The 21423-nt window shown below is 37.7% G+C and overlaps 1 protein-coding gene across 8 annotated transcripts in view; it reads left to right on the top strand.

Moving 5' to 3' along the window:
• The window catches only part of AFG1L (AFG1 like ATPase), a 260517-nt gene that overhangs the window by 10578 nt on the left and 228516 nt on the right, over nucleotides 1-21423 (top strand). For 4 of the 8 annotated variants that reach the window (XM_082404814.1, XM_082404812.1, XM_082404813.1 and 1 more), the window contains exon 1: nucleotides 4-12109. The exons of 3 other annotated variants lie outside the window; for them this stretch is intronic. In XM_082404814.1, coding sequence (XP_082260940.1) covers nucleotides 11974-12109 — 136 coding nt within the window. In that variant the 5' untranslated portion in view covers nucleotides 4-11973. Of the gene's footprint in view, nucleotide 1; nucleotides 12110-21423 lie in introns of those variants that run through there. One more of the 8 variants, XM_082404815.1, reaches the window with a different exon arrangement.

The raw sequence follows: 21423 nt of genomic DNA, 5'->3' as shown, positions 1-21423 counted from the left end.
TCTGTTGATCTGTTGTGTTTTAGGCACGCCCTTTGAGGGGTCTTACTCCGTACCCTGAGATCCTTCACAGAGAGTCTCTTCCAACGCACACTCAATTCTACATTTTGTTACTTTTTTTTTTTTTTTTTTTTTTTTTGCGTGATTTAGTGTCTCTTCTGTATTGGTAAATCAGCAGTGCCCAGCTGGTTGTATCAACACCGGAACCCCCCTCTCTTGCTTTTATCCAAGTTCTTCTCCACCAATTATGCCTTTTTCCCTATATCTTCTCTTAACCCTTTGTGGTAGCCATGAGAATGTGCCTCTCAGATCTCTAGCCTCAGGAAACATAATTAACCTATGGCCTCAGCTGCTGTGCGCTGAAATTTGTTACTGCATTTGCTCTGAGTCCACATTTCCCATGGCTGCTCGCAGCCAAATGCTGAGCACACCAGCCAATGGCTGAGGACTGCTTAGACACTCCTGGGTGAGGAGGGACTCTCCTCTTAGAGATGACATTGGATCCAGTGTCTGGAAGAGTCAAAAGCAGCCATGACAATGAGCAATTTCTGTCCTTGCTCAAGTGGTTGACTTCTGGGGGGATAAAAAAAAAACGCCACAGGATTCTTTTTGAAATTGAAGGCCCCTGACCTCATGCAGAGTGGCTGATTTCAACCATGTAAGGCCAGGCAAGGTTAGTGTAAACCTGAATCAGGGTGAAAATACACAAGTCCTGAGCTTTCGGAACAGTGGGAACCAGGCATTTGTATTCCTTCTCTCAAGAAAATGGATTATGAACTTTCTAAGTAAAGAACCAACAATGTTATCTAGAGCAGTGTTTCTCAAACATTAATATGCATACAAGTCACCTGGAGATTATGTAAAACTGCAGATTCTGATCCAGGAGTTCTAGGATGAGACCTGAGATTTTGCATTTCTGACAAGTTCCAGAAAATGCCATCGCTGCTGGTCTCCAGACCACACCAAATAGCAAGGATCTAGAGAATCTGAAGAATGCCATATATATTGTATTGATTAATTGGTGGGGCAGGGAGAGGGTCATTTCCAGAACCAATAGCATCATGTGGTCTCCTTAGCTGAACAGATATGTCTCCCTTAGGACACTTAGAGCATTCTAGCCATTCATGTGACAAATATGTACTGAGCAGCTACAGTAAACCAAGTGCTGTGCTAGGTGCTAGGGCAGGAGGGAGCATGGAGAGGAGGGAAGGTGGCGAACAAGATACGGTTTTTGTTTCCTGGATCTTTCAGTCTGGTCATAGGGACACGTCAGTAGAACGTGATGAGAGCCACATAGCTCAGTCTTAAGGGTAATAGGGAAAGAATTCCAGAAGGAAGCAACAAAACTGAGACATAAAGTTAGTGTTTGACGTGCAGAGTGCCTGTGATTTGGGTGTACCTGTGTGGGGGAGGTGCATTCCAGAGATAGAGATAAATACAGAGGCCCAGAGGAAAGCACTGCTGGGGAACTACACATAGTTTAGTACTACTGGAATGAAAGTGCAGAATGGCAAGGACTAAGGCCAGAGGGACAAGGCCATGAGGCATTACAATGTTTGTGGTTCTGGACATTATCTAAAGACATTCTAAAGGAAACCACTGAATGGGAGTGACTTGATTTTTAGTTTAGAAAGATCACTCTGGCAGAACTAAGATAGCAGTAGTGGGAATGTAGAGAAAAGAATGGACTTGAGAAATAGTTGCCCCTATTTCTCTAGTTTGACCCAAAGAAAGTACTGCATTAAGCAGGTGAGGACTGCCCAGACTGGAAATCTATGAGAAGCCAGGTCGGAAGAGAGTGTCAGGACGCAAACAGCGCCGTAACTCCTACTGGGAGGTGAAAGGCCTGGCAAGTCTCTGTGGATTGGTATCAGTGTTCTAGTGAAAGGCCTTAGCCACTAGGATATACACAGGCATACCAGCTTTGATTCCTAGTTGTGTTTGCAAAGGAAGTAAGCTCTCCTAACTACTCATTTGGGAACACATCTTCACAGGAGGTGTATTTGGCCAGAACCTGTGGGCTGGTTTCAGTAGAGAGATTGACCAGGCCTGCTGCAACAAGGCTTGATCCACTCAGCTGTTTAATGCTCCCAAATCGATACTTACCTCAACTTGGAGTGTGGGCATATTACTACAATGTTTGCCGCCCCACAGCACACACTCACACAGGCACCCATGTGATATTTCTGTTTGTTGTCCTATTGACTAACCAAACTCAGCATATCTAAAGTCACTCTCATTCCATTTACTCTCAAGCAATACCCCCAATATTTATATCCTTTTTGCTGTAAGTATTATTTTTTGAATTGCTTGGGCTTTAGCTGTGCATCATCTTTTTCACCTCTTTCTCATCTGCCCTCACCCCCTTGCCATACCCTAGCTTGGTTAATGTTAGACCACAGAGATCTCCATGCCACCTTGCTTTCTCTAATCTCTTCTATCCATTAGGCACAATACTAGCATGATTTACGTACTACCATTCTGATATGTTTTTATAGTATAAATATCTCTTGCCTAGAAATTTATATTTTACATAAATGTGTCTGACTTGAAGACAATACTATGAGCAAATCAATTATATTTAGTGAGGGTTTGGTAGAGGAAATGGGCAAAATCCTTAGTAGCCAAGTAACCCTAGAAAAGTTACTTTGCCTGACTGTGCCTGTTTCTTCATGTATAAAATGGGGACAAAAATAGTATCTACCTTACCAGGTGATTATGAGTAGTGAGAGTTAATATTTATAAAGCATTTAGAACAGTGCCGGACACATGGTAAGCCCTGAAACGCCTAGAATCTGTGAACGAGTCGATAAGGAAATGGCCTTACCTAGAAAGAAAGAATGTAGTTGGAAATCATAGGATGAGGCCTTGAAGCCATGATTAGAAGTGACTGGTGGTGTGTGGCTAGGCCTGTGAGCAGAGGCTATTCAATCAATGTTGTAACTAAATGAATCTAGTACTGGAAAGCTTGATGATCCTCTTGACCAGAAAACTGAGCTTAAATCTATTGACAGAGTGTTTCAAAGCCTTGATTTATTTACTGTCATTTTAGATTCAAAATATTAGTTTTCACAGGCATTTCTGTCTAAGGCAACGTCAATTAATTAGGTCCCAAGTAAAACATCTGCCGTGGGAGATTTACATTACCATAGCCTGCATTTGAGAAAGTCAAAAATTTCAAAATATCGTTAGTTCCAAAGTATATTTTTGATAGACCAGCTTGAATACTGCATTGTGGATAACAAGGTTAAATAAAGGTTCTAATAAGACAAACAACGACAATTTAAATAAATCAGATGTTTTTGTCGAAGATTACTCTGTGATTTTCTCCAATTATTCATGACATTTCACCCATTCATATTGTGATCTGCTTTAATAGTGAAGGGAAAAAAAAAACCTCATCTCCTTGTTTATTCTTTGTTCTCAAGGAGATAAGCTGTTTATAAAGATACGTTATTTGTTATTTAAATCACTTTTACTGAAGTTGTTTATTTCCTTGTTTCAGTTTCTAAAAATATTGCAACAATTGTAATGCTTCTTAGAGATGTCTATTCAATTCAGAGTGATTTGTACTGAAATTCTTTGCTAAATGGGCACAGGTGCTATGTGTATAACATGCTAGAGTGAGTCAAAACTAATAAATGCTAAAAGAAAAAGATAACGGGGATATACTTGTGTCAACTTTCAAAATCTGTGATTAAAAACATTTTAGACCTAACATCTCAGATATTTGTAAATGTCTAACTCTATACTTGCCACTTCAAAACTATTTAATAATAGTAATAATAATAAATTAGATAACACAAAACTATAAGCAGAAAAACTGTATAATTTAAATCCATAAATCTATTTCTTAGAAAATGCCCTTTAATCACTTTGCAGATTTTCAAGATCATAATTATTATATAAAAGTAATTACATTAAAAGATAATTTACCTGGTATTAAAGTATCAAATTAAAGCTGAAAAACAGTACCTATAAGCAGAATTATATTTTTTAAAAAATTGTTGAACAGCGAACACGGGAAATTATATCTCTTGTTTTTCTCTTTGCTATGCATAAAATCATCTCCAGAATAAATTTTAGTAGTTTAATACTGTAAAGCTACATAGTAGTATAGCATACAGCTCTAAAGTACACATCTTGCATATCAATCTATAAGCTCAAACTATGGCTTATCTTAGGTAATCAACAGGATTGATATGTGAAATAAAGCCAAGTGGATATGATATTTTAAGGGACAGTTGATTATTTCCAAAAACAAAAGCTTCAAAATCCAGCTGAGTTGATTTGGACTAAAGAAATGAAGCCTGGTACCATGAATTATAGTATGTATTCCTGCTGATTAAGCCCTGGATATGGCAAACTCAGATCTGTGGATGCACATCTCTCCCTTTGAAGTTGATGAGAATTACTTGGGCTAAATGAGATACATGATGGGAAAATTGGGCCCTTATAATTGGTGTTTATAGACATTAGAGATCTCATGACACTTTCCTCATCTGGTGCCTTAGTTTTCTCCAATCTTGGTTTTGGCAGAAGACACCCTTCTTGAATTAGATATGTCCCATGACTAAAAGGTATTTAAGTTTTATCATCTAGAGACTCTAGATTGAGAACTTCTCTGTTATCAGTAAAGTTGGGTAATTACTTATCCAAGTAATCTTCCCAAGAGGTCCATTTGAAAACAAAACAAAACACCCAGCTGATTCCTTTGAAGTCTAGGCCAAATCATGGCTAATTCTGAGTGTAGTCACCAGGTGCAAGTACTAATACTTATAAACAAATGAGTTCATATAGCTTTATGATTGCATCTGTGAGTTTTGATGAAGAGCTGCAATTTAATTTAATTTTAGTTCCTCTGAAGAAGCACTCTATAGAACTGAAAAACACTGAGTCTATTTGATTGCCTGGATATGCATTGCATCAAATTTAACCAAACAACAGAACTGGATTGGTCATGACCATCACTGCATGGCAATCAGAATTCTATATAGCATGGTATACTTTTTGTCTATATATATATCTGATTTAAGGGCCTTTTGAAGAACTATCTAATTGAATAAGCTTTCAGTCCCTCTTACTCTTCAGGTAACTTCAAGAATGAGTGGTGCCTATATTATCTTGGTTAAGTCACTTATCTCTAGGATCATTGAGTCTCAATATGTAAAACGGTTGGGTTAAAATCAGAAGATCTTTAAGGTACCTTGAAGATTTAAAAATAATTTTTCTCATAAGTCTGGATATCCATATACATGAAGTTTTTTTTTTTTTTTGTAATGATGAATACTGAATACACATGCAGTATTAAACCTGGAACATTCTTGGAGTTGCCCTGGAAATACTAAAATTTGATTATTAGTTTTCATAATTCTATTTTTTTTTTTTATTAACTGAAGTATAGTTGAACTACTATTGTGTTAGTTTCTGGTATACAGCAAAGTGATTCAGTTATACATATATATACATATTCTTTTTTCATATTCTTTTCCATTGTGGTTTATTATGGGATATTGAATATAGTTCCCTGTGCTACACAATAGGACTTATTATTTATCTATTTTATATATTATAGTTTATATCTGCTAGTCCCAGTAATTATTTTTTTCTAATTATTGAGTTGGCCAAAAAGGTTCGTTCGGTTTTTTCTGTAAGATAGCTCTAGTAGCACTTAGTTGTCTTTAACTTCATTCAAAACAATTTTGTTAGATTGTATGTGTCAGCTGTCAGACCAGTTGAAACTGGTAGCGATCAAAATCGAGACATTCATTGAGAACAATCAATGTTATACCATGCGGGAGATAGCCGACATACTCAAAATATCCAAATCAAGCATTGAAAACCATTTGCACCAGCTTGGTTATGTTAATCTCTTTGATGTTTGGGTTCCACATAAGTTAAGCAAAAAACCCTTCCTGACTGTATTTCCACATGCGATTCTCTACTTAAACATAATGAAAACGTTCCGTTTTTAAAACAAATTGTGGCTGGCGATGAAAAGTGGATACTATACAATAATGTGGAACGGAAGAGATTGTGAGGCAAACGAAATAAACCACCACCAACCACACCAAAGGCTAATCTTCATCCAAAGAAGGTGATGTTGTGTATATGGTGGGATTGGAAGGAAGTCCTCTAATATGAGCTCCTTCAGGAAAACCAAACGATTAATTCCAACAAGTACTGCTCCCAACTAGACCGACTGAAAGCGTCACTCGATGAAAAGCGTCCAGAATTAGTCAACAGAAAATGCATAATCTTGCATCAGGATAACGCAAGACTGCATGTTTCTTTGATGACCAGGCAAAAACTGTTACAGCTTGGCTGGGAAGTTCTGATTCATCCACCGAATTCACCAGACATTACACCTTCGGATTTCTATTTGTTTAGGTCTTTACAAAGTTCTCTTAATGGAAAAAATTTCAATTCCCTGGAAGACTGTAAAGGGCACCTGGAACAGTTCTTTGCTCAAAAAGATAAAAAGTTTTGGGAAGATGGGATTATGAAGTTGCCTGAAAAATGGCAGAAGGTAGTGGAACAAAAGGGTGACTATGTTGTTCAATAAAGTTCTTGGTGAAAATGAAAAACGTGTCTTTTATTTTTACTTAAAAACCAAAGGCACTTTTTGCCCAACCCAATAAGAAAAGTATCAGAACGCATTTAGGAAATAAAGATGGGGGTAGGGTGTGGGAAGATGAGATCAATTTTCCAGTATTTTGAGAATAGTATATATGGAGGTTCATGAAAACAAATGAGATACTTGGTAAATCACTGGGTTTCAATCATTTATGAGAAGATGGTAAGGTAGGTTAGGAACCAGATCTTGATTTTCTAAAGGTCCATAATAAATTGTATTTCATTCGGTAGACAGTAGGGAGACATTGCAAGTTCAGAATCTGTGATGCAGTGTGGTCAGATAGGTCACATTTTTGGAAACAAAACTGATAGCAAGATGGATCAGAGCAGAGAGAGACAGAGCCAGTTAGGAGATGACTGTATTACCCTTGGAAAGACAGGAGGAAGACCCAGTGGTAGTTGGTGGATTTATGCCATATTAAGATGATAGATTCAGTTATATCTAATGAAAGATTGCATGTGAATGATGAGGAAGAGAAATTAATTGAAGGTGGCTCCCAGATTACAAATTTGCATGTGGATTTGGGGGAGGTTAGAAATGGTTGGGGGTTGCTTCTATTTTTAAAAGAAAGATGGCAGAGAGAGCATGTGGAGAAATTACATAAGAAAAGCCTCTCCTTCCCCCTTAAAATTTGGGTAAGAAACATTTAAGGAGGAAATATATAGGTAAATAGACAAATAGACATATTATCATGTGGTTCAAATAAAAAAAAGAATATCCTGATAAAGGATATTCAAAACTGAAAAACACTCATACAACTCAATATCAAAAAAACAAAAAATCAAAAAAACCAAACAACCCAATCCAAAAATGGGCAGAAGATCTGAATAGACATTTCTCCAAGGAAGACATACAAACAGCTAATGGGCACGTGAAAAGATGCTTTACATTGCAAATTATTAAAGAAATGCAAATCAAAAGCACAATGAGGTATCATCTCACACCTGTCAGAATGGCCATCATCAAAAAGTCTACAGAAAACAAACAAACGTTGGCAAGAATGTGAAGAAAAGGTAACCCTTACACACTGTTGGTGGGAATGTAAATTGGTGCAGCCACTATGGAAAACAGTATGGAAGTTCCTCAAAAAACTAAAAATAGAACTGCCATATGATCTAGAAATTTCATTACTGGGTGTATATCTAGAAAATAAGATAGAAAATAAGAAAACATTAATTCAACAAGATACATGCACCCCAATGTTCATAGCAGCACTATTTACAATCGCAAAGATATGGAAGCAACCCAAGTGTCCATGAACAGAGGGAATATATATACACACCATATATGTGTATGTGGTGTATATATGTGTTTATATATATGTGTGTGTGTATATATATGTGTATATATATATAAACAAATTATATACACAATGGAATATTACTCAGCCATAAAAAGAATGAAATTCTGCTATTTGCAGCAATATGGATGGACTAAGAGAATATTATCCTTAGTGAAATAAATCAGACAAACACTGTATGATATCATTTATATGTGCAATCTAAAAAATAAAACAAACGAACATAGATGCAAAACAGAAACAGAGATTTAGAAAACAAACTAGTGGTTACCAGTGGGGAGAGGGAAGGGGGGAGGGGCAAGGTAGGGGTATGGGATTAAGAGATACAAGCTATTTGTATAAAATAGATAAGAAACAAGGATATATTCTATAGCACAGGGAATTATAGCCGTTATTTTATAATATTAATAGCTTTTAATGGAGTATATTCTAAAAATACTGAATCACTATGCTGTACATCTGAAACTAATATAATATTGTAAATCTACTATATTTCAATAAAAAAACCTGAAAAACAAACAGAACCAGTTATTTTGAATCTGTTATTGAAAATAAGTAGAAAGAAACTAAATAAAGAGTTAAGCACTGAACATGACTTCAAATATTTTGTCTTTGGCCAGTCTCTAGTTACAGATGAAATAGTGTTTCATTAAGGAAAAAAATGGTAGCTTTTGTTGGAAGTTCAGCAGATGTGTAATTCTTACTTATTAGAAGGAATGGACTGCTTGCCACAAAATCTATACTTGATATAAATGTATATTACTGAGGTGGGTATATCTTGTTTAGAAATTTCCATAGGTAATAAGGCACTTGGGCATATTTATTTAGTCTGTTGAAATTAAGTAACCTAAATTATATTTTTGGCTAAGGATCTTTAATTACAAATACTGGAATTTAGAAGCTAGATATTTTTACTCTGACTCCAGAAAATGAGTTTTTATGGTTTAAATCATTCCTTATGTGTCTTCAAATGAACCATATTGTCTCTTGTAGCTAAAGTGTTTCTTTGTTAAATTAGAAGAACCTATAATTATGAGGAAACGTGTGATGATAAATAAATGAATGAATAAATAAGTGAAAAATAAGGGCTCTTTGGCTGTATTCCAATTACTTCTCTGATGTTGAATTTGATGGTGTTTTTTATTAATCTTCAAGTGGACTCAAAATATTAGGAGCATCACTGATTTCATGAAGCAGGTAGTCTGGTTTTTGCAGAAAGACTAAAATGATGATAAATTTTGTATTTGTACTAAGACAACTCATTCAGTCACTTAATACACATTTATGGGGTGTGTACTAACTTAGGCACTATTCTAGGCCCTGGGGATACAGCAGTGAACAAAAGAGACATTAATCCCAGTCCACATGGAGCTTAAACTCTAGGAAGAGCAGTAAGAGCAGATAATAAGCTAACAAATTAGTAAAGTATATATAGTGATGTTGGAGAAAATAAAGCTAGGAAGGAGGAAGTTAGGTAGTTAGGTGGTAAGGAAAGGCCTTCACTGGCAAGGTAGCATAAGGAAATAAGGACACAAGGAAGTGAACCAAGTAGATATCTTGGAGGAGAGCATTCCATGCAGAAGGCACAGGATATGTAAAAGCTTTGAGGTGGGAAACAGGTTTGTGAGTTCCAGGAACTCACATACCATAGTATGTTATCGACCAACCACTTTCTTTCCAATTTTTGTCATCATTTTTTTTTTTAATGATTGCATTGATTGATTGATGGCTGTGTTGGGTCTTCATTGCTGCACGCAGGCTTTCTCCAGTTGCAGCGAGCGGAGGCTTCTCTTGTTGTGGAGCACGAGCTCTAGGCGTGCAGGCTTCAGTAGTTGCAGCACGTGGGCTCAGTCGTTGTGGCTCTCGGGCTGTAGAGCGCAGGCTCAGTAGTTGTGGTGCACAGGCTTAGTTTCTTCACGGCATGTGGGATCTTCCCAGACCAGGGCTCGAACCTGTGTCCCCTGCATTGGCAGGCGGATTCTTAACCACGGCGCCACCAGGGAAGCCCTGGCCTGATTTTTGTCCCTGAGATTAGATTCCAGAACTACTTGGCACTTCTCTAGGGAGATTTTTTAGTAGGAAAAGATAATGCTTTGTGATTTTCTGATTTACTTTTTCTGATAATGTTCAAAATTCCTTTTAGGGCTTTTTTTTTGTTTTTGTTTTAGCAATTGCAGGAACGGCAGGAGTTTGGGATTGGTATTTTAATAAAATAGTTTACAGTGGCTACTTAATTAGTTTTCTGGTCATAATAAATTCTCTTGAATACAACAAATGTAATTTAAATTATTTCCAAGTTACCTCATACTTGTACACAATAAAGTTCATTTGCCATGTTTCTGTCCACTTGCACAGTCATGTGAAAATTTCCTGCAGATCTTCCTGTCAATTTGGCATTAAACTATCAATGAGTTCCTATTTCACTTCCATAATTATTAAGCCTTTGGAATCTCTATTAAGAGGTAATTTCATTGACCAAGACCAAGACAAGCAGTTGTTTTACCAGAGCAAGCAAAATGATACCCAGACACTCTCTGAAAGTCTTGAGTGTAATGAATATGTAAGTCAAGGAAGAAACAGTCCAGTTTTTTCAAAAGGCCTTTCACAAAGCATCACACCAAAAGTTAGTAACATTAAATGAAACAAACGTGGAGGAATAGTTTGTCGTGTCAGACAATGGAATTAAAGATAGAAAAAAAATGTGAAATGACATTTTGAAAGACACAATCAAAATAATTTTTCTATAAACGATTTGACAGAGTCAGTAGAGAAATCTCCAAAATATTATACCATGCTATATGCTCTCCTTTTCCTGTTTCTTTGGAATCTTCTATTGTAGACCAACTACCTAACTTCCTGGAACTCTTTCTAGTGTAGTCTGAAACGTGGCTTTCTCCTTCCTGTAATCCAGTTTTTTTATTTTTATTTTTTTTTCCCCACTGCGCCACCCGGGATCATAGTTCCCCCGACCAGGGATGGAAGCCGTGCCTGCTGCAGCGGAAGCGCAGTCTTAACCACTGGACTGCCAAGAAAGTCCCTAGTCCAGATTTTCTTGCCTGCCTGCCTTAGCTCACTCTATTCCCTGTTCTTGGAAGGTCTTCATTTCCTGTTAAAAGTAAAGCTTCTAGAAGGCCTTCCTGATTTCCCAGCCAAAGTGGTCTTTCACTGATTCCAGAACACCTAGTAGAATCTTTGGTGGATTTCTTTATCCGTCCTTACCAGATTGCCTGCCTCTTCTGGACAGCAGTTTGTATTCCCAATACAGTTATCATAGTGACTCAAAACATTTTTTGTTTAATCAAATTAGGGCAGATCACTTAGAAATTCCTCCTTAGATACACTGTCCCACAGCCACTCTATCTACTTGTCCATCTCGGGCCATTGGCTTTCCCATGTTACACAAATTTTCCATGTTCTTTCAAAACATTTGAGTGTATGCCACATTGAAAATGATTTATGCTCTTGAAATACAGAAAGCAAAAGTGGTAGGAGCACATTTCACGTACGCTGCCAAAGATGCGTTGGACGCTGGAGGCAAATAAATTGGGGATACCGTTTACGGAGGTAACAATATTTCGTTAAAATATGAAGACCCACTGGACCACCTACACTTTATTTAGGTTTTGGAATCTCGATCAGGTACACTAACCGAAAAGGCTCAGGAGTGGTTACTTGAATACACGCCGCAAACACGTTCTAACTCCTTGAAAGTGTTTTTAGATCCGCTGCTGCAGGTGCTGGGCGGACAACTGCCCCTGCCCCCAGCCTAAAGCTGCTCTCCGCCCCGTCCCTTCGCCCGGCCCCCGCGCCGCCGCACTGCATGCTGGGAGTCGTAGTCCCGGTTTGCTCTGCCCGGAGGGATCGAAGGGCACCGGAGACCAGCTTGCCCTCGCGCTACTAGAGGTCGCGTTCTTCCGCTGCTCCCTTTCGTTCTGTCGGGCGGAGCCTTCTGTGAGCACGGCTGGATTTGTCTGTGCTACCGTCTCTCTTCTGGGTTTCAATAAAGTTTTCCTCTTCCTTCCCCTGTACGGAGCTCAAGATGGCGGCCTCTTGGTCGCCCTTGGTTACCCTGCGCTTAGCGCCGAGCCGGCTGAGAGGAAGATGTGTCCGGTGCAGGGCTTGGGCCGCTGCTCTCCCCCCTTCGGTCACCGCCCCTGGAAACCCCTTTTGTAAAGGTTAGTGACTGTATCTGGAGTAAGCCGAGACGACTGCTTATGACCGGGGCAGTCTCGGGGCAGTCACCCTCCCTCCTCGAGCTCCCCAAACTGCCTCCTTGGTTCACGGTTTTCGAGAGGTTTCTTCGAAAGGAGTTCCACCCTCTCTTGCACCGCTGTTACTGTTAGTGCTCTTGAAGGAGCACTGAGGGAGGTGGCCCAGAGTGACTTTCATTTTGAGGGTTAGCTGTCGACCCAGGGTTCGTTCCCTCCTGGCTGTTAGAGAGTAGAGACCTGTAAACCCAGGTGTGGGGAGTACCTCGCTTGAAGGGATTCAAGTGTGGGGTTGAGGCCTGGGAACTCTTCCAACCTGCCCCATCCCAAGCTCTCCAGGCTGCTGAGCCGGGACTGTACCTCTGACATCTGCAGGCCCCGCGGGCTCTCTGGATTGCGGGAATGCAAGTGTACAGACATTCTCAGACTGAGGGATCGATTCTTTGTGTTCTTTTCAAGTCCTAGAGGCTTCAGCGAGGCGTATTTTGTCACCGGGCTTGCATCATTCATTCATTCTTTCAAATTGTTAGTCATGAATAAATGAACCTGTATTTTGAGTAACCAAGGCCACAGGAGTGCTAGTTTTACTATATTCATATACTCCCACTAAATTGCGGGCTACTCAAAGGCAAGGACTGGGTGTCATTGTTTCCTCAGCACTTAGCACAGTGTTTGGCGCCTGATGGGCAGATATATTTTTTGAATGAATGAATGACGTTATTCTTATTGCTCCCTCATCCACATACTTACGCTTTCCTTTTTAAAAAAAATCTCCAGGCACCCCACCCTTATACATCTTTATAAACTGATTCTCATTGGCAATTTAGCTAAAACTCTATCAGTCTTTGATTATTATCATAAATAGAGTTGAAATGAATACCAAAACTGTGATTAAGTCACCTTAGGTTTTACTGTAAAATTTAGCATAATCCACTTACTGTATAATGGAATATTTTGGTAGCATGAGGTTTCGATCTTAATATAAACTATTTTAAAAAAATTTTGGAATAGGCTATACAAGCAAATAACACAAAATTCAAAAGGTACAAGAAGGAATTTGGTAAAATGTTGACTTTCTTCCACCCCTGTCCCACAGCCACTTAGTTTTCCTTCCCAGAGGCAACTTCTCATACTTGTTTCTTATGTATTCTTCCAGAGACATTCTGTATATATCCACCATATATATTTATAAATACCTGAATTAAAGAAGAATAGAAGTGGTAATATACTATACACATTGTTCTGGTCCTTTTTTTTTTCATGTACTATATCTTGGCGATCATTCCATATCAATACGTGTAGAACTGCCTCTTTTTTTTGGCCGCCACAAGGCATGTGGGATCTTAGTTCCCCAACCAGGAATTGAACGGGCCCTCCCTGACTTGGAAGCGCAGAGTCTTAACCACTGGACTGCCAGGGAAGTCCCTGTACCTCATGTTTTAAATGGTTAAAATAGAATTCCGTTCAATGCATGTGCCATAATTTATGAAAATTAGGATTTAAGGAACATTAGCATAACAACATGAGCCTTAATGTTTGTTCTGGGTCATGCAATATGCTAAGTGCTTATCTTGTTTAATTCCCATTATCCTCATTTTGGGGATGAGGAACCCAAGGTTGCAGAAGTTATTTGGCTAGTTAAGTGGCAGAATTTGTTTTGAATGTGGACATTTGATGAAAATGCAGTTAGAGTAGAGGTCAATTTAATTGTAACTAAAGTTGCTCCCTCCCCCTCTAAGTAAAAGAAAAATTTAAGTTGAAACGTTATCCAGTATTTAGAGTCTGATTTAAGTTTGTTTTCTATCCTTTTCTTGATGTTTTGGGGGGGTTATTTACTGTTGACATTTGTTTTATCTCCTTTTTTTCATCTTTTCAAGTCTACTGTTTACTGCAGTGTAATGTGAGGGAAGCACATTACACTTAATGTTAAACAAAAGAAGGAAGTAGATAAAGGAAAGGAATGAGGGGAAAGGAAGAGCATGTTCTTTGTTTTTATGCTTCATTTAAGCTTTCTTTCTTTTTCTTTTTCCCTTAATTTATTATTTGGCTGCACCGGGTCTTGGTTGCAACATGTGGGATCTAGTTCCCCGACCAGGGATCGAACCCGGGCCCCCTGCATTGGGAGCGCGGAGTCTTAGCCACTGGACCATCAGGGAAGTCTCCATCTAAGCTTTAATGCCAGCCTTGGCTCTAAGACATTTTGGAAACTGGAAATGTGAAAACTTTAGGGGTCCTAAAATGCTGTTCATTCAGATCACCTAACTTTAAATTCCTTAGGAAGTACAACTTATGAATTCCATTTTGGGATATATGTATTTCCATTAGTTAGATTATTAAACAATTGAAAGTATCAATAAAATTTGGTATCTTACATAATTTAAGTACATATGTCAATTTTGATATTACTGCTTGTTTTCTTTTAGGTCTAAGTGTATCTTCATTTAATGTAACTGTTATTCAATCTCCAGATAGTTATGGGGAAACATTTTATTAGAAATCAGAGTGGTCATGGTGTGGGTGGAAAATGCCTGGAGATTGCTAATTCATTTGAAGTCTTGTATTAAGTGTGTGGAGGGGGAAAGTGAATGAAATTGGCTCCCAGGCCTTGAATAGCTTACAGTCTTGGGAGATGGAATTACAATAGCTAATGTTTATTGAGCCCTTTCTGTGTTCCAGGCAGTCTGCTAGCCGTTTCTTTCTCTCATAATTTTATCTTCATAAAAACTCTATTGTAAAGTTATTTTAAAATTTTTAAAAATTTTTATTTTTTAATGTTTCTTTTAAAAAATTTTGTATTGGAGTATAGTTGATTTACAATATTGTGTTAGTTTCAGGTGAAACTGAATCACTTTAGTGATTCAGTAAAGTGATTCAGTTATACATATACATATATCCATTCTTTTTCAGATTCTTTCCCTATATAGGTTATTACAGAGTATTGAGTAGAGTTCCCTGTGCTATCTATAAAGGTATTGTCATCTCTATTTTATAAATGACTAAACAGGCATGGCCACTTAAGTGGTATTTGAGCCCAGGCATTTTCCCTCCAGAAGCACAAACTTAACCAGCCACTGTGTTCTACTAGCTCTTTACTGTAACAATGAACATTAACACCACCATAATCTAGGCCCATCTGAAGTGTTGTAGGACTACAGAGGAGAAAGCAGCTCTGCTTGGAGAGGGGAGGGCTTTTTAGCAAAAGTGTGGAAGTGAGCTGCACCTGGCCCTTATTGGTGTATGTATAGTCCCTCGGGGGAGCAGCTAGAGATGAAGCTTGGCAGGTGGGCTGGATTCTGGTTAGAAGAGTCCTGTATAGTATGCAAAGATGTGTAGGCTCAGGGGGATACTGTTGAAGATTTCTTAAGAAGAGAAGTGATCAGGTCCATTTTAGCATGATTATCCCTGTGGCTACCTGAAAAACAGGTCAGGAATGCCTGGATGGGGGAATATTGGAAGCTTGGTGATTATTTAGGAGGAAGTTGTAGTAGTTCAGGGAGAGTGATTTAGGCCCTGAATTACTGCTGTGGTAAAGATGGAGAGCAGGGCAGCAAAGGAGGGAATTCAGAGACCCTGCTTTGGTAAAATTGACAGGATCTGGGGGAGACAAGGAAAGAGAGGAGTTAAGGTCAATTTGGGTTTCCTAGTTTGGGTAATTTAATGGCATCAAATTCCATCTATCAAAGGAAACTAAACAAATGAAAAGTAAGGCCAGAGGCATTTTAGGGGGAGGTTCCATTTTGGATATGTTAAATTTGAGGTGTTAGTGATAATTCCAGGTAAATAAGTCTAAGTAGTTGTAGGAAATATGGGATCTGAGTCTAAGAAAGGAAATATGAGGTGTTGAGAGCCATGAGAATGGAAGAACTAGCCTTGGAATATTTGTAGAATGAAAAGGAGAAAAGGCTAGGGATGAGTTCTTGAGGAAAACTGTTGTTTTATGAGCAGAAGGTGACCTCATCAGAGAGCAGTTAGAGAGGTCATAGGGGAAATTGGAGAGAAGCCAAGGAAGAGAACGCTTCTAAGTTTTCTAAAACTTAAAATCAGCGTATCTGTTTTACTTAAGCTAGCCTTAGAAATTAAGTTTCTTTCTTTCTTTCTGTTTTTTTTTTTTTTTTACTTTTTGGCCACACCGCGTGGCATGTGGGATCTTAGTTCCCAGACCAGGGATGGAACCCGCGCCCCCTGCAGTGGAAGCGCGGAGTCTTAACTGCTGGACCACCAGGGACGTCCCAGAAATTAAGTTTATTTCATAGAGGCAAGGTAATATGACAGTCACACCTTGTGATTTCTTATCATTGTAGTGTCCTTCTGTATCTCAATGTTATTTTTAGATCTCTCTATTAACTGAAGATTCGTATTTACCTTTAGCTCACAATCTCTTCTTTAGTACATGCACATTGGAGATCTTGATTAGGTATTAATGTGAGTAGAACTCAGCCATATGAATTGGTATTATTTATTGGCTGTATAGATTAGTGGTTAAGAAAATGGACTTTGGACTTTTATTACCCAATTAGATGAACACCCTGTGTGAAACTTCATGTTTCTTGGATTTCCGTTAATGTTTATTATTATATTAGAAAAGAAGGTTCATGCCTGCTCCTGAGACTGATTAACTTCATGATAATGGTTTCTTTCAGTCAATTTTTTTTTTTAAGCATAGCACAACTTATTACATGGCATAGCTAGTGCCCAGATGTAGTTCTGGGGTGGAGGGTGGGCAGGTGAAATAGGGTAGGTTCAAGAGGAGAACCCATTAGAAAGGAACTTTACACGTCCAGAGATGGAATATTGATCTACTGTAGATTTGCACTGTGTTATACCTCAAGAGCTTCATTCTCTTTGTTTAAGTAAATGATGAATATTTAAATGGGTTTAACTATTTTTAAAAAATTAACTTTTCTTTGGCTGCGTCGGGTCTTAGTTGCGCCAAGTGGGCTTCTCTCCATTTGCGGCGTGCGGGCTTAGTTGCCCTGCGGCATGTGGGATCTTAGTTCCCCGACCAGGCATCTAATCAGTGTCCCCTGAATTGCAAGATGGATTCTTAACCACTTAAGTCCTGGTTTTACCTATTTTGGATTTGTCTTTTCACAAAAGTACCACAGAAATAATAGATGTCAAGGGCCCAGTGCAATAATGCGCTCTATAAATTCTGACAGAAGGTCATGTAGCCTCAGCTTGACTGTATCTAATACTGTTTCCCTAGGCCACTCATATTTTTTTCTTACTTGTGACTAAGATTTGTTCTAATTTCTCTTTTAAGAGCCTTTTGAATATGTCTGTTCTTCCTGCTGTGTTTTGTCTTCCTTGCCTAAGGTCCTCTGTTGAGGTCCCATTTTTATGTGTAACCTGCTGGAGGTACCTCATACTTTAATCTCCAAAATCTTTTTTCATAACCTTCTTTCACTGTCCTACTTGTCCTTCTTATTTCTTCTCTCCGTTCAGCTCATCCTAGAAGATACTTTTCAACACATTATCTATCCATATTCTTGACCAGGTGTGCCAGTTTTCAACAATTTTTAAAGCCTGAACATGTAGTTCTTAATGTAGTTACTTCAAAGCTTCATAATGCAATTTATATCTTAAATGTAATTCCTGTAGATTCCATTTACAAATTCTTATTTATATATTTGTGTAAAAAAATTTAAAATAAATGAACATAACAAATAGATGTTATTTTTCTTCATTGTTTGAAAGAAAATAGACCCCTTAGATCTCAGTATTAAATAGTGTTTGAAAAGGGTGAATATTAAGGAGTTACTCAGTATGCTAAGCCATGCCTATAATTACTTCAGAATAGCTTTATTCAGATTTTTAGGCAGTATTTTACTGATTTGTTATGAAATTTAAGTACTGTTTTTTTTCCTTTTGTAAAGTTACACACATTGGCACATTTAAGATTAACTAGCTTCGAAAGGAAAAGAATGATAACCGGCAAGCATTTAGTTTTAATTTTCATAATTTTTCTATTTAAATCAAAAGCACCCTTTTAAGGCCCCTAAATCATCCCTTTATAAATAAAGTAAATGCATTCCTTGATGATGGCTTATGTTGTTTTTTTTAAAGAAAGAGTTTAATTAAGATTTGATTTTCTTCTATTCTGCACTTTGTTTATTCATCACTGAATCAAACATAGGTGTTTAATGTCACTGGTAAATCTGACTTTTTGGGTCATTGATGACCATTGCAGTTTTCGAAAAAAGCAGCTGAATATTTCTCTTTGGGGTATGAATAGAACATGATAGAGCATAAACGGGCTGCCTATGACCTTAGCATGGGCTTCTGTCATTGTAGGAGAACATTTCTGGTCAGTGGCCACTGTTTACAGTTTGTTAAAATCAACACAAATGTACAAAACACTCATGAATAATTGTGAACACAGTATTTGAATGGATGTTTAATAAATATGCATTAAAAATATAATTACAGTAATGAAGTTACAGCTGAAATTTTAATCCAGCCCTTAGAAATATTAAACGTGCTTTTCCTGATTGTGCATTTTTCTCACAGCAGTTGGGTAAACATTTTAAACTGGAAATCTAAATTCCTTATATAGTTTTGATTTCATTTAACTAAGCGTGTGTTCTTTTTTGGCAACAATCTTCTTTCTCTTTGTGAAGAAGTGAAGCTCATTTTATTCCATAACTGTTACTTAGAAGAATTTTGATCAGTTCTGTTGTAGGACTAATGAACATATGAGATACCAGATGAATAATAAAATGTGACCTGGAAAGACTAGATTGTGATTTTGGTTTCATCCTATGGTACTGGATCAATCATTTAATTTTGTATTTCCTTTTTCTCATCTGTAGAATGGGATTAGTCATCCTAACTCTGCCTTCCTCACATGTCATCTATGAGGCTCAGATAAGTTATTATATAATACAAGAAAGTCCTTTGAAAATTATAAGAAATGTTATATAAATGTAGGGCTATGCTGGGAGTAATTGAAATATTAATATCGAAATGCTAGAGGTGGTGGATTCCAGTCAGTGAATAGGAATGGGATGAACTAAACTCTATGTATAATTACTAAAACCATTTTGATTTTTGGGAAGACTCACTTATATTAACAATGGCAAAGGGCTCAGTCTGATTTCAGTGCTTTGAATTCCAGAAAACGCAGTTTTGATTTTTCTAAGATTGTGCAGAGGGCCTCTATAGATAACCGGGGATGGTTATTGTTATCCTGGACTTAACTACCTTTTCTCTGGATATTTTGAATATCTAGAGGGTCTTAGAAAATATGAGCTACTGCTTTCATCATGATGTTTCAAAGAAAGCTGTTGAAATTTGATTTATAGTATGCAGGTAAGTCACTAAGGTAAATTATCTTAATTTAGTAAGATACTGCTTATGGATACTGTTTTCAAAGGAACTCAAGTTGTTAATTATTTGCTGTGCAGCAAGATATGAAGATAACATTTCATGGGATCATAGAATAATAGAGCTGAAGAGGACCTCTGGGTTATGTAGTTAAATGTCAGGTGGGAAGGTAGTTTCTGCCTTTATTGTTTCTTTTTGAGGCATCCTGTTCATTTTTGTATAGCCCTAATTGCTAGAAAATTCTTTAAGTAGAATTCTTCAAGTAGAGCTTTTCTGTAACTTCCCCTCATTCATCTTGACGCTTTCCCCAGGCACAACTTATATAACTCTAGTTCTCGTTGTGCTTATGACAGTTTTTAAAGTATATCTTATTCATTTATATAGTCATTTATTCATTTATCATATTACTGGTTGCCTCCTTGTCCCAATTCCATTTGACAACCTTTAAAACATTAAAGACATATTTCTCCCATTCATCCGTTCATTCATTCCCCAAATATTTCTTGGTGCCATCTGTATGCTAGACACAGAGTGCTGGGATGTTGTTACTCTCTCCTCAATGTCAACTGTCTCTTGTCTTATCAGTCAAATCTTATGACATGGTTTCTAGATCCTTGAACTACTTCCCTTCTTGAGATTACAGTCTGCTTTCTGAATGTCACTCTGAAAATGTGGCCCACATATCTCAATATATTCCTTCGGACATGTCTGGCCAGAGCAGTATTTTAGGTTACCTTTTCTGTGTCCTGTTGCATTAAGTTGGTGGCCAGGTCATATTCATGTCTCATCTTAAGACTCCTAGGGCTATTATATGACAGGTCTCTTTTGTTTGTATTTGATTAGTTATTTTTTCTATTAAAAAATAAATTATTTTTATTATAAAAATACTATATGTGCATAGTAGAAAATACAGGAAAGATAATTACTGTTAACTTCATTTTTATTTTTTAAGCATACTTATTAAAGTATAAGATTCATTTAGTAAAGTACGCAAGTGGTAAGTGTAAAGCCTACTGAATTTTCATAAAGAGAATAGATTTGTGTAAATACAACCTAAATCAAGAAATAGAACATTTGTAGTACCCAGAGGCTCCCATTGTGCACCCTCCAAGTCACTAGCTTTTTACTCCCAATGGCAATCAACATCCTGATTTATGTTACTATTGATTTATCCTTTCATCTCTTCTTTTTTCTTTCTTTTTTTAAAAAATTAATTAGTTAATTTATTTTTGGCTGCGTTGGGTCTTCGTTGCTGCATGCAGGCTTTCTCTAGTTGTGGTGAGTGGGGACTACTCTTTGTTGCGGTGCGTGGGCTTCTCATTGCGGTGGCTTCTCTTGTTGCAGAGTACAGGCTCTAGGTGCGTGGGCTTCAGTAGTTGTGGCATGCAGGCTCAGTAGTTGTGGCTTGCGGGCTCTAGAGCACAGGCTCAGTAGTTGTGGTGCAGGGGCTTAGTTGCTCCGTTATCCTTTCATCTCTTGATGGACACTTAAGTTGTTTTCATGTCTTGGCTATTTAAATAATGATGCAATGAACATGGGGGTGCAGATATTTTTTTGAGATAGTGATTTTGTTTCCTTCAGATAAATACTCATAGGTGAAATTGTTGGATTCTATTTCTTAATGAATTATGCCAGATTTATAGATTGCAAATATTTTCTGTCATTCTGTGTTGTATTTTCACTTTCTTGATAATGTCCCTTTTTAAAAAAAAAAAATTTATTTATTTGGCTGTGCCAGGTCTTAGTTGCAGCATGCGGGCTCCTAGTTGCAGCATGTGGGATCTAGTTCCCTGACCGGAGATTGAACCTAGGCCCCCTGCATTGGGAGCACGGAGTCTTAACCGTTGGACCACCAGGGAAGTCCTGATAATGTCCTTTGATATACAAAAGTTTTAATTTTGATGAAGTCCAATTTATTTTTTCTTTGGCTGCTTTTACTTTTGGTGTAATAGCTA

This window comes from Balaenoptera borealis, assembly GCF_965194805.1.
Source record: "Balaenoptera borealis genome assembly, chromosome: 9".
Taxonomy (NCBI): domain Eukaryota; kingdom Metazoa; phylum Chordata; class Mammalia; order Artiodactyla; family Balaenopteridae; genus Balaenoptera; species Balaenoptera borealis.
This window is presented reverse-complemented; position numbering and strand designations above follow the sequence as displayed.